Below are 14,630 nucleotides of genomic sequence, written 5' to 3'. Positions count from 1 at the left end.
TGACACGTATGTGTACGTCTCTTTATATACTCCAATCTTTCTTGTCTCCTATCCTCCTATACAGCATTTATTATAAATAAAAAAGGAAAAACACATTTATTTATAAAGATTTGCATTTTTTTAATATTTTAATATTTTTTATTTTCGAAATAAATTCCTGGTATTTTTTAACAAAAGTTGATCTTAATCGTTTCTTTTTAATAAACGACTACAATGAATACGAAATGTATAGAAAAAGTTTCTAGCTTTTAAACTAAATAGAATGAAAAATAGCTAAAAAATTCGCCAAAGAATTGTGTGCTTAAATGATTGAAGCTCGTTGGGGAAATATGTATTTTCGTCAGAAACCGAAGAGACGAGCGCAGTCTAAGGGATTAAATGTTCGCAGAGAGGGCACGTAATCGCATTTTTGACTTTCGTCCCTTCGATTGCGATTTTTATTGCGTGTCCGGGCGAGTACCCTCGTCGCCGAGATAACGAAATTCGCGAGCGAATTGCTCATCGCGCACTTTTTGCACGAGAAAAAAATAAAGAGAAAAAGACGTAAGGGCAGATGCGCGGTTTTTTATTCAGTTGTGTGCCATAAAAGGCGAACTCGCGTACGGAACGAGTTCGGCGCGGGGCTAATTGTTAATTAAGACGCGAATTGCCGTGCGGATTGACAATTTGCAATTGTAAAATCCGTTCCTCACATGTAATCTCATCTCGTTCGTATCGCCCGATCAGGCGAATCTCACTCGCTTGTTTCCAATCGCATAGAAATTGTTTCGCATGTCCCATCTCCACGTGTGCGGAAAAACGAATTTCGAAGAAAAGTTTCATCGAAGTACGGCCAGACCGATAGATAAATCTACGACGTGTTTCTATAGTTAAAACTTTCGGGACGCAAACTGAAGGAACGCGCAATAAAATTTGTCCACATTATTGAATTAAAAATTGTAAAAACATGTATTACATAAATAAATATTTTATGAATGCCATTTTTTACTTTAAAAATACTTTGATTGAGTATTTATTTTCTTATTTCATAAAAAGAAAAATTAAAAGAGAGTTTATAAATTACAGTAAATTAATGTATAAAAGTTATATAGAAATATTCTATAAGAATATTTTATACATTAATTTACTGTAATTTATAAACTCTCTTTTAATTTTTCTTTTTATGAAATAAGAAAATAAATACTCAATAAAAGTATTTTTTAAAGTACATAAATATATTTCTTTTCTTACACATACACACACATATACATATATATATATATATATATATATATATATATATATATGTATGTATGTATATGAATAAAGCAAATATTTTTCTGCGGAATTTTTTGCGAGTAAGTGAAGTTTCTGTGTCGTTCGGAAAGTTGCAAAGTATAAGCAATAATGTGAAGTAGGTCGATCGTATTTTAAGTCGGCGAAGTCTATACACTTCGATGAGCAGGACCAGCTGCACTCCGAGATAAGAGGCGTCTCGCCCACGTCATATTCCCCATGAAACGCGTCACATTTATATCCCATAATTCCATTAGACTTAATATTTTTTTCTTTCTTTCTTTCTTCCTCTATCTCCCAGATAAATTTTGATCGCCCAGCCAGAACGATAACGATATTAATTAATCGGCGAGATTAATCTTTCCTTTTAAATTCGATCTTTTTATTATTTCTCTACTTATTATTTCTAATTCTTTTTAAATTCCTTTGCATTAAATTTTTATTTACTTTTATCATAAGTGAAATTAAGTAAAGACAAATTTATTGCTTAGATTTTTTTAAATATCTTTCTGCACCAAATAAATGAACGTTCAACAAAATTTCTAGAAATTCCAGAATTTCTTGTAAAAGTAGAATTGAATAAGAGAGAAGCGGGTTAAACATTGGCGAAATAACTGCTTCCTCTATCGCTTTAAACAGATTCGATCGAAACCAATCGGTGGTTCGTATCGTGGACACCGATTCTCGTTTCACACCCGTGTGAACAAATCACTCGCTATCGTTCCACCCCCATGCGAGGCGAATACGAGAGGGGATTCTTGGCTCACTGGAGCAGTAGGTAAGGATCCTGTTCGCAGTTTTACACCGGCCATCAAGAGTATCGGTACTTCCGGAATAATCGTAATTGTTATAATTGCGTAAAAAAAAAAAAAATATTTAGGCTGCAAGTATCGTGGACACATCGTTTAAGCGCGAGTTGGAGTGTTTCAATTTTATTCGAAGCAACAAGGTATATTATAATTTCTTTTCTTAAATGTTTAAACTAATTAAATTAACGTATTGTAAATAACTAACTGTATAAATCGATTAGATCTGTATTAGAAAACTATTAAAATTAATGTTAAATAAATTAAGATTCAAGGAACAATCTGCGCTTCGCGACTCGCGTATGATTAATTTTTCCAATGATTATCAGAATTGTTGAATCTTCGTTATGGCAAATGATAATGAGATCGTCGCAGACTGCCCCAAAAAATCCGTAGACTTCGCGAAGAAGGAATTGCGCGCAATATTGGGAAAAATGAACGAGATGAGGCCTTCAATTAAAGCATGGAGATTGCTTCGAGTCCATTCGCGATTAAAACCAACAAAAACAATGAAACCAATGAAACTTCGCGCGAGGCACCTGTGGATTTTGCTGATCACATGGATAACGGTGCAAGTCGTTCAGAATCGCATTCAGACATATCGACATAATAAGGTGAGAAAAACTTCACATTATCTGATATTTCACATTTCCATGCTACACATGTACACACACACATACGCGTATCTTTTATAATAAAAATTCTCCAAGTTATATCTGTAAATATAATTTTTCCATTTGATATTACAAGTCCTATTATAATTTACGAATTATAACAGTATCATTCTTCATTTATAATATAAATAAATTAAGATAATCATCTGAAATCTCTTCGAAATTCGATTGAGAATTAAAGTTTGAATTAAATGAAAAATTTTATTTTAAGAATTATATTTCGTTGTCATGCTTATTCAAATTTCAGCAAGTTAGATAATCATTGTTTTAGTGTTTGATAACGATGCCCTGGTTTACGCAAAAAGTTTTCCGACCGCCAGAAGATTGTTCGATCTGCCAGGACATTCAACAGGTTGACAAGCTTTCCGCCGTTGATCCAACGATCTTTGAGCAACGGTATAACCAGTAATTTTTACGTAATTTTATCTCATTTTAAAAATTATTTCATCTCAGTAACACTTTGAAATGAAAGCCATTTATTTTTAACCGATTAATTTATTAACAATAATAACAGCAATGTGCCAAAATTTTTCTAAAGATAACATTTATTATTTACAAAAATCTATCTGTTTTTAACGTATTTATTGATTTATAAAAATACTCAAATATATTAAGAATTTATTATTAATTAATTCAGGTTGCTTTTAAACTATTTAAAAGAATTCGTCTACGTAATAATAATTATTTTAATTATATTAACGTCATTAATATTTTCTAAAAATTGATTTAATTTGGTTTATATGCATCTGATTTATTTTACTACTTTTTTTATAAGGAATTTTATTTATACGCGCATTCGCGCATGTGTGTGTTAGTGATTATTTTCGTACTAATTAATTTCGCGACTAATACTTTTCTTCACGACTACACTTTATTTGTGATCAGCTACGCGTATTCAGGGAAACCAGTGGTGATAAACGATGCTATGGCAAATTGGACGGCGTCTAAAGTATTTTCTTTCTCATTTTTTAAAACGCTATATTACAAAAAGGAAGCAAATTGCCAATTTTTCCCATACAAGACGGAATTTAAGAATCTACAGGATGTCTTCGACATGAACGCAAGTCGAGCCACAATGGAAAAGGGCACAGAGCCTTGGTATGTTGGGTGGTAAGTAATTTAGAAAAGTAACAATTAATCCTTGGATAAATAAAAACAGACCTTTGAGATTTTGCAATATTTTCTTATGATATTCACATAAATTTTCAATCTCCCAAATGATTTTTTTTTTAGACAATTTAAAAAAAACTACTTTAAACTATTTTTTCTTCGACCATAATCAATACAAAAGAATTAAAGTCATTTTTCTATTTATATCAATGGAATTTAAATTTTTGCACATTTTTATTGATGGCATTATGAATCCAAGGATTAACGCTAAATGTGTGGCTCGATTTTAATTTCACATATCGGACGAAATTAAATTGAACGGAATAAATACGATAATGATATTGATTTGCCAATATGTGATAAAACATTAAGATAATATCGATAAATTAAAATAAAACGTCAATAAAATATTTTCCTTGAAACCAGTAATTAGGAAATAATAAATAAAAATTTAAAAGTTACAAAGAAATAGAGGATGGAATAATAAATTTTTTTCAATTTTAACAAATTAATAAAGAATTTTAATGATCTACAATATTTATAAAAAAATAAATATTCATCATTTCATTCATTTTTAAACAATTTTATAATAATTACTGATTTCATTGACGAAAATTTGTTACATTTGCAACGATATAAAAAAATTGCGGACAAAATAATTAGTTGTGCAAATGTAAATATAAAATATAAATTCACTCACCGATCACTCGCTCATCGCTGTTGCAGCATTCCCCTGTAGAACGGCCTGCAAGCATAATTATTGAAAATATTAATTTAAAATAACGATACAATTAATAGAAACAAGATTGAAATAAATAACATTTTATTCGGATGATATTCGTAATTTTTTATTTCCCATCATTTTTAATTCATCGAGAACGCGAGGCGAATGTCAAAGCGCAAAATTACACAAACGCAATTATATCATATTGTCGATTAAACCAACAATTTTCGTCGCAAAAATATATGACAAATACTCACCAGTTGCAATGACGTCATTGATCGGAATTACTGTCTTTCGGGGGACGAAATTCCCTTCATTATCACAACACTCGCTCGTTAATATTCACGGCACTACCGGCACCATATTTATTACGCACCCGCGCACTTTTTTTGCGAATTTTTAAATTATATAATTATTATTATTTATTATAATATAATTATTTTACATAATCTCGACGATGCGCGACGGAATAAAAGGAAAAAATTCAAATCGCGCGTCACTGCGCCACTCGCGAAACGTAACCTTTATCTTCCGCGATATAACTCAATTTTGACGAATATTTCGTTCATTAAATGATACGCGATATTTACGGATATATCGAGTTATCGATCGCGATGATATTTCTAATCAACGTACGCGGAATTCGGCTCATCGTTTTAACGCGGCACGCACACTAATAATTTATTATTACTACGACGTGATTTCGGCAAGAGATACGCTAGCGAACTGCCGTGAAGGGCGCGCGAGGAAAGTGGGGGAAGCGCGTGACGCGTGACGTCACGCCTACGTCACGCGTGAAAAAAGTTCGGGAATGCGGATAAAAAACTAAAAGATATCGCGCAAGGAAACAGTTTTCCAGAAACAACTGTAGCGTCGCGTACATTTTAATATCGATCTTCCGTACTCCTTAGATATCTTTAATTGCGTATCATTAATGTTTTAATAAAATTGACGGAAATATTTGTCGCCACAAGTTCGACATAATGAATTCGAAATCGCGAGATTTACTTGGCAAATTTTTACGATTGTAGGAAGATACGTATAATACACAATGGCCCGATATTTGTTTTACTTGCTTATTTGCAATATTTATTCTCGATAATTTTACGATAGTGTTATGATTGAGCAGAATTTTGAAATATTTTTGCACTTGTACGATAAAACATAATACCTGATAATTCTCTCGGTCTTTTGATACCGGATATGATATTTATTCTTACTCGACTTCAATCCTTGACAACATAAGTAATTTAATATCGAACCACAATATAATTCTGGTTAACGATCACGGTATATTAATTACGATGGACGATGATCGATCCCGATTATGTTTGCACAAGAAGCGTCGTGAATAATCGCACGAAATACATTATGGACGCGGAGACAACTTCACTTCCGTTCCGAACAGTGGTCCGATTCCACGATTCCATTTGTACTACACGAATTAAAAATTATCGTCATTCATTCGTGCCAACCGTAGGGTGTGAAATACTCGGGCGTGTTCTTATTAAATGCGAAAAGGACGCGGATAATTTTTATCACTAGTTTAACAATCGCGTGAACCAATTAATTTATTAGATAATTGATTTGTCATTTTTGACACAGATCGCGTGAAAATTGCGAAAATTTCGGAACGAACGTCGCGATGATACTAAAAAGTACTTGCGAGAAAGTTTATGTAGATATATAAATATGAGGAAGGAGAGGAGAAATTCTCGAACACGGCTCTTGCTTTGTTTACAATACACGGTAGCGCGAACAATGATTAAAGCTCCGTCTAATATAATACATCGCAACGAGGTAAAATTTATTATATTATTATATTATATCGAACGCATATGTATATATCATATAAAAGTGACATTACGCGCATGTATATCGAACAAAGAATAATTTCCGTCACTGTTATTAATAATCACGTTATAATATTCGTTAGATTAAATTTATTACTCTTGATAATGTATAGATCGTGTATAACATGAATGGAAACTGCGAAAAGTTCCGAGTAAATCTGACGATAGTCGAAATAATACTGAGCAAAAATTATTTGAAAGAATGTTTACAATACGCGAAGAAGAAGGGAAGGAATTTTCGACCCCTTTATTTATAACATACGTTAAGAATTGTTACAGGGAGAGAGAGAGAGAGGGGGGGAGAAGGGGAGAAAGAGAGAGAGATCCATTTAAAGATACGTGACACAATAACATTTTATATTATATATTATATACATTTTATATATATTATATATTATATATATTTTATATTATATAATAATATATTTGAATATCCTTTTTTCCTCGCTCAGTATCATTTCAGTATCATTGATAATTGGCATAAATGGATGACAGCTATATTTAATTCGCATGTATAATACAAAATTCCTAGCCGAACGGAACAGAACGGAAATTGAGATATTTAATGGTCTTCCCGCGCAATTATTAGTGGCGTCGAAATACTTGTGGCGAAGATATAATCGATCGAATGTGAATCAGTATCGTGAGTGTCGAAAAAACGGAATCAATTTATAATAACTATCGCTATAATTATTATCATAGTATTATAATTGTATCACGAAACGATTTTAAATATGTATATCGCGCACTTGTCTCGTTACATCAAAGATTTTAGGTTATAATTATTAATCGTATGTAAATAATTTATTAATCGGTATAAATAAACGTGTAATATATCGGTAACGTCGAGAAAAGTGTCGGGAGTGTCGAAAAACATCGGGAGTGATAATTTTATTACGCATAAGTATAATACATCACATCGATAGTGCAAAGTTATGACAGTTTCATCAAGTAAACTCTCCACGCAACCGTAGCTTCTCTCAGGTAATATTAGAATAAGTATTAATAACAATCGAGAAATTAAGTTATTCAGAATAAATTTGCTTGCAAATACACGTCTAGTTTCAAAGATACCGAGAAAAATATCGGGCAATCATAATATTACAGGTATATACAAAATATATCGCATCAAAAGTGACAGTTTTGTCAAGTGAACTCCGCGCGATTGTAATTCCAAGATATTGTAATTCCGCGCGATTGTAATTCCGCGCGATTGTAATTCCAAGATATCCCATTTATTAAATATTAATAAAATTATCGAGATAAGTATATATATATAAATGCTTATTTTGTTTTTATTTTCTGAATAATTCTTTTTGTTTCAAATAACTTTACATTAATTATCTTTTTTATTTATTACTTAAGATATCTATCAAAATGCAAAAAATAAGAGAAAAAAATAATTGCGTTAATATTAATTGGATATTCATTTTTTCATACAAGTAAAAAAAAACAAATTCAAATTTTGATGCTTGAAAAATCATATATATTTTATTAACGAGAATATAATGTATTTTCCGATATTTTTTTAAATCATTAATACACACGTACAATTCCATTCAAAAACTAAGCTTACAGAAAAAGTTATATTTATAACAACGTACACAATAATCGTAAAACTCTATTCACATAAAATTTTTGATAAAAAATGTATCGTTAACCTGACCAACTTGACTTGGCAAAATTATTTTTTTTAAATGAGAGAATAAAAAATTATATATTTAATTTTTCATAAATATATCTGCTTCTCTTTTTTCCTCTCAGGAGCAACTGCGATGAGAAAATCGGTGCAATATTGCGTCAGCATTATCAAAGACCATATTTTCTCCCAGCCACTGCCGAAAGTGAGAAAACGGATTGGATTTTTATGGGAAGTCATGGCTACGGTGCACCGATGCATGTAAGTCTGTAATAAAAAATAATAATTATTAGGAGATCTTTCTCATTTGATAATTTGCAAAAATTTTGTTAACGAAAGATACGTTCTATTATAAGATTTTCCTTATTAATAATAATATTTAATAAAATGGCAATATTTATTTGATGACAATATTTAATAAAAAAACATTATTATCTCATAAATTTCGTATTATATATAAGGTAATTTCAGCACACTCACATATATTATTTCAACACACACATATATTATTCAATCAGAGATATTTACATATTAATTCAATTTTTTTTTAATTTTTGCAAAAATTATCTTTTTATAAATATATTTATATTTATAGATATATTAAATGTATAAATTTTGTATATATAATTATAGTCATAGTCATATATTTTGAGAATATAAAATTTTCTTGCCAAGGTGGATGATGTAGAGCATCCCTCTTGGCAAGCACAGATAAAAGGTGAAAAATTGTGGATTTTGGAACCGCCAAGAGAATGTCACTATACTTGCAAGAGACTGGAAGTAATCGTGCATTCAGGAGAAATAAGTAAGCCATTTGATGAACGCTAATATAAGTAATGACCAAATTAATTGCAGAATTCATTGTTAAATACAGCCTTCTAATTAAAAGTCGCGTTCAATTTTAATGTGTGCATTGAAAATTTATCATTTAATACTAATAATAAATAAAGAACATGCACGCTATCCGCATCTTTGTTACACTCTAAATCGATATTAAATATTTATCAATTTTAATTATATCTTGACTAAAAACAAATTTTAATTTAATCTTTAAAAATATTCGTAAAACTATTTCATTTTCAATCTTTTACAATTTACATCAATACATTGTACTTTTCAATTGCAGTCATTTTGGATACGAATCGATGGTATCACCAGACAAAAATCGTTTCCAAAGATATGAGCATTACCATCGGTGCTGAATATGATTAATTATGAGTTATTCATTATAATGGTGACAATTGACACGTAAATTTGATAATAAAAAAATATAACAAATATAATAACTCTCCTGTATGTGCAAGTGTACAAAAAATTATAATGTACAATATTTAAAAAATATTTTACGATATAACGTGAATAAATTTATGCAAATATAAATATAGAGAATAGCATAATATAGAGTGCAATAAAATATATTATGGAAAAAGATATACTGTATATATTTTTGAGAAATCATTATAATCAAAAAATATTTAAAACATAAATTACTAAATTTATTTTTTAAATGTTTTTTTTATTTTATAATTAAAAAAAGTGTAATTATTTTCAATAATCTGCGCCAGATTTATTTTTCTATTATAATTTTTCTATTATATTCTATTGTAATTAGAATAACAGAAATATAATCTATTATATTCTATTATAATTTTTCTAATTTTAAATTTTAAATTTTTTATTTTTCTTAAATTTATAATTTTTCTAATTTTAAATTTTAAATTTTTCTAATTTTAAATTTTAAATTTTAAATTTTTAAATTTTCTAATTATTATAATTTTTCTAATTATAATTTATAATTAGAATTTTTTTATGATATGTTGTGTGTGTGTGTGTTGTGTGTGTGTATCTTAACGCTTTATTTAAAATTAAAAAAAAATTCTCCATATACTCGTACGTTTTTTTTCATATTTACGAAAAGCTAAATGATTTTTTCAATCATTATTCTATTATACGTGTATATATTTGTAGAGTTTTTTTGTTATTTACTTTATTCTCTATTCAAGTTCATTCAGAAAAAAATTTAACTTGATAGTAACCTTACATATCCAGTTAGTTATCATTATGCTCATCCCCGGTGACGTACACATATCCGCAACTATAGTCGTACTAAGTTTTACGATATATACTGCGCGTGCATTAATCACGCACTCGCACGATCCAGGAAAGTAAAGAGGAAATAACCCCGCGTCATGGCACGGGGCCCCTCATGCAGATGGCGAAGAAGTTGGGAGTCGCACCTGGCGGCAGGTGAGCTCCTCCATCACGGGGGGGAATCCAAAGAGGATTTCCCGCTGCACGACTCCCCTGTTAATGCCCTAAACTTGTCGGCCCCTATCATACGCGCTCACACATGCGATCACATGTCGGCCACTGGCTGATGAGAGAAAGAGAGAGAGAACAAAAAAACCGATCAACTGCTTCTTCGGCGACCCGACAATTCGCAGGTCAATTGGAAAACTTAGAGAAAGGCCTGAAACAAAGTTTTGTAGTCTTTCTTCAGTCTAAACGTTTAATATGAAATCAACAGCGTTTATATTGAATTATAAAAGCTATTATATATTTTACTTAATTATATATATTGCACCCTATAGGTATAGTAATATGATTTAATTAATCGAGAAGTACTGATATTTCCGATAAGTTAATATTAGGATATAATTAGAGAGAGAAATTCCCCAATATTAGAACGTATGTGAAAAGTTAATGTGGATTTAGTTGGATGATTTTATTAATATATTATAATAATCAATAATATATATATTACATATATATTATTGAAATTTTAAAATAAAAAATTTTCAGAATAGAAAGAAGCGATGTTCTTCTCTAGAGTATAAATCACATTCATACCAAAGATATTCGAGCTTAACTACGCGAGTCAATAATTACATTTGTATAATTATCGGTAAAATCAATAAAGATTATTTTTTATTATAAATTAAATATATATAATTCTCTTTCTTCTCTCTGTTAATTTACTGTTCGGATTTAATTATACAAATTAATAATTAATCATTATAATATTCTTATATATAATCACTAACAATAAGAAGCAAAATAAATACAATATGAAATAGAGAGAAAGAGAGTAATACAAACTTATGCAAGCCAAAAACTATCTTTTTTAATAATCTAAAATATATATAATTTCTTTTATTATTTTTCTTCTTTTATTTTGATATTTGTATTTATATAAGAATATACTATAATAAAGGTTTTAAAAATTACAGAGAGAGAGAGAGAGAGAGAAGGAGAGAGAGAGAGAGAGAGAGAGGGAAACAGGCTTTGACGTCTTTGATATATTAACGCTTATGCATTATATATATATATATATATATATATATATATATATATATATGTATATGCGCGTATGTAGGTATGTATGCATACGTTGCTCCAGTTACGGCAATGAATACATCTGTATGTCGTTTGTGTTAATTACGTGGAATAGCATATCTACATTTTCATACTGACGGTCTGACGTCTATAATCTACAAATGTTTGTAACAATCTCTAACTAATATCGGCCAAGGAGAGAATCCACGAGATACATCTTTAATACAATCGAGAATAGTTTTATATTTTTTGTCTATTTATATCTTTAATATCTATACAATTTCGAATGCACATATATATCTAAACAATATTGAATATACATGTATTAAAATATTAGTTTATTAGATTATTTTTTAATATTATTTTCAAATATATCGAAATAAAGTATGAAAAATATAATTCTACAATAATTACGTCACCGATTTTTCTTAATATATAATTTTAATCTTCAACATTTAGTTACTTTTAATTATATATTCTCGAGTTGTGAGATATATCTGTTTAATTTAAGAAAAAATGACAGAGATGATATATTAATTATACGAGGTTTTTGTTGCAATACTTTTAAAATTAACAATAATTCTCTTGAACGTCTAACCGAGTCTAGAGTCCCATAATGCGAGCGTAATGCTATGCACAAAGCGAGTGATGAAATAATTATAGATATCGATTTCTAAAGAAAGTATGGCTCTCGATGACGACAAGGAAAACGCGCGAGTACGCACCTGCGTTCTACGTTTGGCGGGTTACATTCTTGTAAAAAGCGAGCTATATCGTTAAACGAGATGTCGCTTTATTGCAGCATCGTGCGAAATAGTGCATTAATCCGAGGAATGGTCGTTGCATATTATATCACGATATCGAGGAAGGCCGCGGGCTCCCTTTCGATTTAATTGCATTCCGCGGGACGACGAGCGAGAAAACCGATACATCAAGAGCTCATTAATTCGCAAAAATTATTCGCGGTGATCTTTTTGCGCGGATCGAATTTCGCTGTATCGCCCGTTGCTAATCGATACAAATTTTTGCACTCAAAGTCGAATAGAGAAAAAAATCTCGTCTTATATCACCGCGACTTTTTTCTTGATTCTTGAATTTAAAAATCATATGTTTCTAATGAATTTTAATTTTGCGACATATAAATTATAAAAGAATATATTATACGATTGAAAAATTATCCCTCTTTCTCTGCAATTCTATTTATTATATATATATCTATTTATATATCTATTTATTCTTATTTTTATGTATTTGTTTGAAAAATTCATTTTCTCGTAGAAAGCGCGATTTATCAGGTATTTCGGGGAAATTGTAAAAATATCGTAAAATAGCAAAGTGGGTCGCAACATTAAAAAGAGCACGCTATTATTTACGAACAGATCTGGCGATTGAAGCAACTATATTTAGGCCGAGTAAATTTACACTTTTACAACGTTTTACATGTATATATTTTTTATGTTTCCATTTTAGTAAGTAGATACTTCGTGTTCATATAGATACACTCTGACATCAATTCAAGATGAGTGCAAAAAATATCCGATTAAATTTAGTAATAGGAAAAAGTGTCAAGAGGACTGATTCATTTCGATATCGTTGAAATTCCATCGCGCATTCCTTCGATTCGAAACTGTTTTTTAAATCACGCAAATGGCAAATTTTTGCGATATACAACGACAACAACAACAACAGCAACGATTGCGCGAGAAAGTCGATGTCGTCGTCGAAGCCCACATAATGCCGCCGCTGTTCATCGATCTCACGCGCGTGAATTCGTGCGACACGCGCGCCTGCGTGTCACGGTACGCACACACACACACGCACACGAGCATAAACGTGCAGGGGGTTGGTCGCGAGTGCATGTGCGCGCGCGTATATACAGCCTGGTACATACATATCGGTCGCCGCTATCGATTATTTTACTCATGTGAAACTTACCCCCCTTCGCCCCTCGAGCCCCCGCGCCGCGCGGAGCGCCCCACTCGCGGCGTCGCGACGCCTCGTATAGAGCGCGATATCGACGTTACATCGCAGCTCTCTCTTGTCCCCCTCCGTCACCCCTCTCCTTCTCCTCGCTCTGTCGTCAGCGGGAATCCCCACTTTCAGTGTCGAGAAACTACCCCCCAGGGCCGTGAAATCTTGGCATTAGCGAGCCCTAATATTATCAATGTCTAAATAAAATTAATTATTCCATGCACGGTATGTGTGTAAAATCAAACTTAAATTTACAAGTTATAGATAACAGAATTTTAGGAAATTTAAAATACAATCATTTTTACATATGTATATTTTATATGGAAACTCTATTATATAATTTACATAATATCTTCTATAATTTTTAAAATATTCGTTAGAAAAGTGAGTGTGTTGTACATGCATGTGCGTGGGGATATTTTAGGCGCGTCAATTTGTTTTTGTAAATTTATACGCAAGTAGCAATTAGATATACACTGAAATAAAAAAAAATCTAAAATAAGTTTCGGAATAAATAAAGAGCGCGATTTTACAGAGGCAATAATATTCGATGTATGAATATTACACGCGCGCATCCCCTTTGAATATTTATTTTCTCGCATCGAAATAATCCGGCGCGGCGCTTTAATCACGCGGCGAATTTATCCGCTTGCGTTTTAATCCGCCGTTTCTTTCTGTTCGACTCGACCGCCGGATATAAGGTAACGCCGAGATATCGATTTTACTTTGTCGTTGATACTCAAATGGATTTCGTCCACGGAGGATATTCGAAGACTCCCACGTACATGCGTTACATTCTCTATCGCTCGAGTTTATCTCAATCTCGGAATCGAGATACTCGCAATACGTGTCAGCTGGCGCGTTTATCGAAATTTTATCAAGCCGCCAAAGCGCTTGAAAAATACTCGATCGCGCGATCGATCGCTTCTCTCTCAGCGAAGTGGTTTTTGGAGCGAATCTCTTCCCTTGTCAATGCTGGTCGGTCATCCCTGTTCATCGATATTAATTATTATTTTAAACCAACGGTCAATATTATTTTATTATTAATTTATTATAGCTAATATAAATATATTAATTATAAGTTAATATATTTTTAAATTATACATATATATTTTACGATGTAATATATTTTTATTATACTTGGAATTTAATTGAAATTTGTATACATAAATGAAACTTGCGATTTTAGATGATAGAGAAAAACAGAAAATAAATTAAAACACAATTTTAATTTACTTTTTG

At 31.0% G+C, this 14,630-nt stretch overlaps 1 protein-coding gene and 1 long non-coding RNA gene across 2 annotated transcripts in view; one reads left to right on the top strand and one right to left on the bottom strand.

Annotated features, from left to right (window-relative positions):
* Positions 1-5,270, bottom strand: part of LOC105252502 — a 28,103-nt gene extending 22,833 nt beyond the window's left edge. The window contains exons 1-2 of the long non-coding RNA XR_889308.3: positions 4,847-5,270; positions 4,566-4,610 (exon numbers count right to left, since the gene is read on the bottom strand). This is a non-coding gene — a long non-coding RNA (uncharacterized LOC105252502). The remainder of the gene's footprint in view (positions 1-4,565; positions 4,611-4,846) is intronic.
* Positions 1,992-9,373, top strand: LOC105252501. Its single transcript, XM_011259888.2, has 7 exons — positions 1,992-2,224; positions 2,411-2,695; positions 3,027-3,151; positions 3,641-3,865; positions 8,207-8,342; positions 8,757-8,886; positions 9,208-9,373. The coding sequence occupies exons 2-7, from the start codon at positions 2,429-2,431 to the stop codon at positions 9,291-9,293; spliced, it is 969 nt and encodes a 322-aa protein (XP_011258190.1). The 5' UTR covers positions 1,992-2,224; positions 2,411-2,428; the 3' UTR covers positions 9,294-9,373.
* Positions 9,374-14,630: the final 5,257 nt, after the last annotated feature.

This window comes from Camponotus floridanus, unplaced genomic scaffold, assembly GCF_003227725.1.
Source record: "Camponotus floridanus strain SB8 unplaced genomic scaffold, Cflo_v7.5 scaffold99, whole genome shotgun sequence".
NCBI classification, from domain to species: Eukaryota; Metazoa; Arthropoda; class Insecta; order Hymenoptera; family Formicidae; genus Camponotus; species Camponotus floridanus.
The sequence above is the reverse complement of the archived record's forward strand: the minus strand, read 5'-3'. Positions and strand labels throughout refer to the sequence as shown.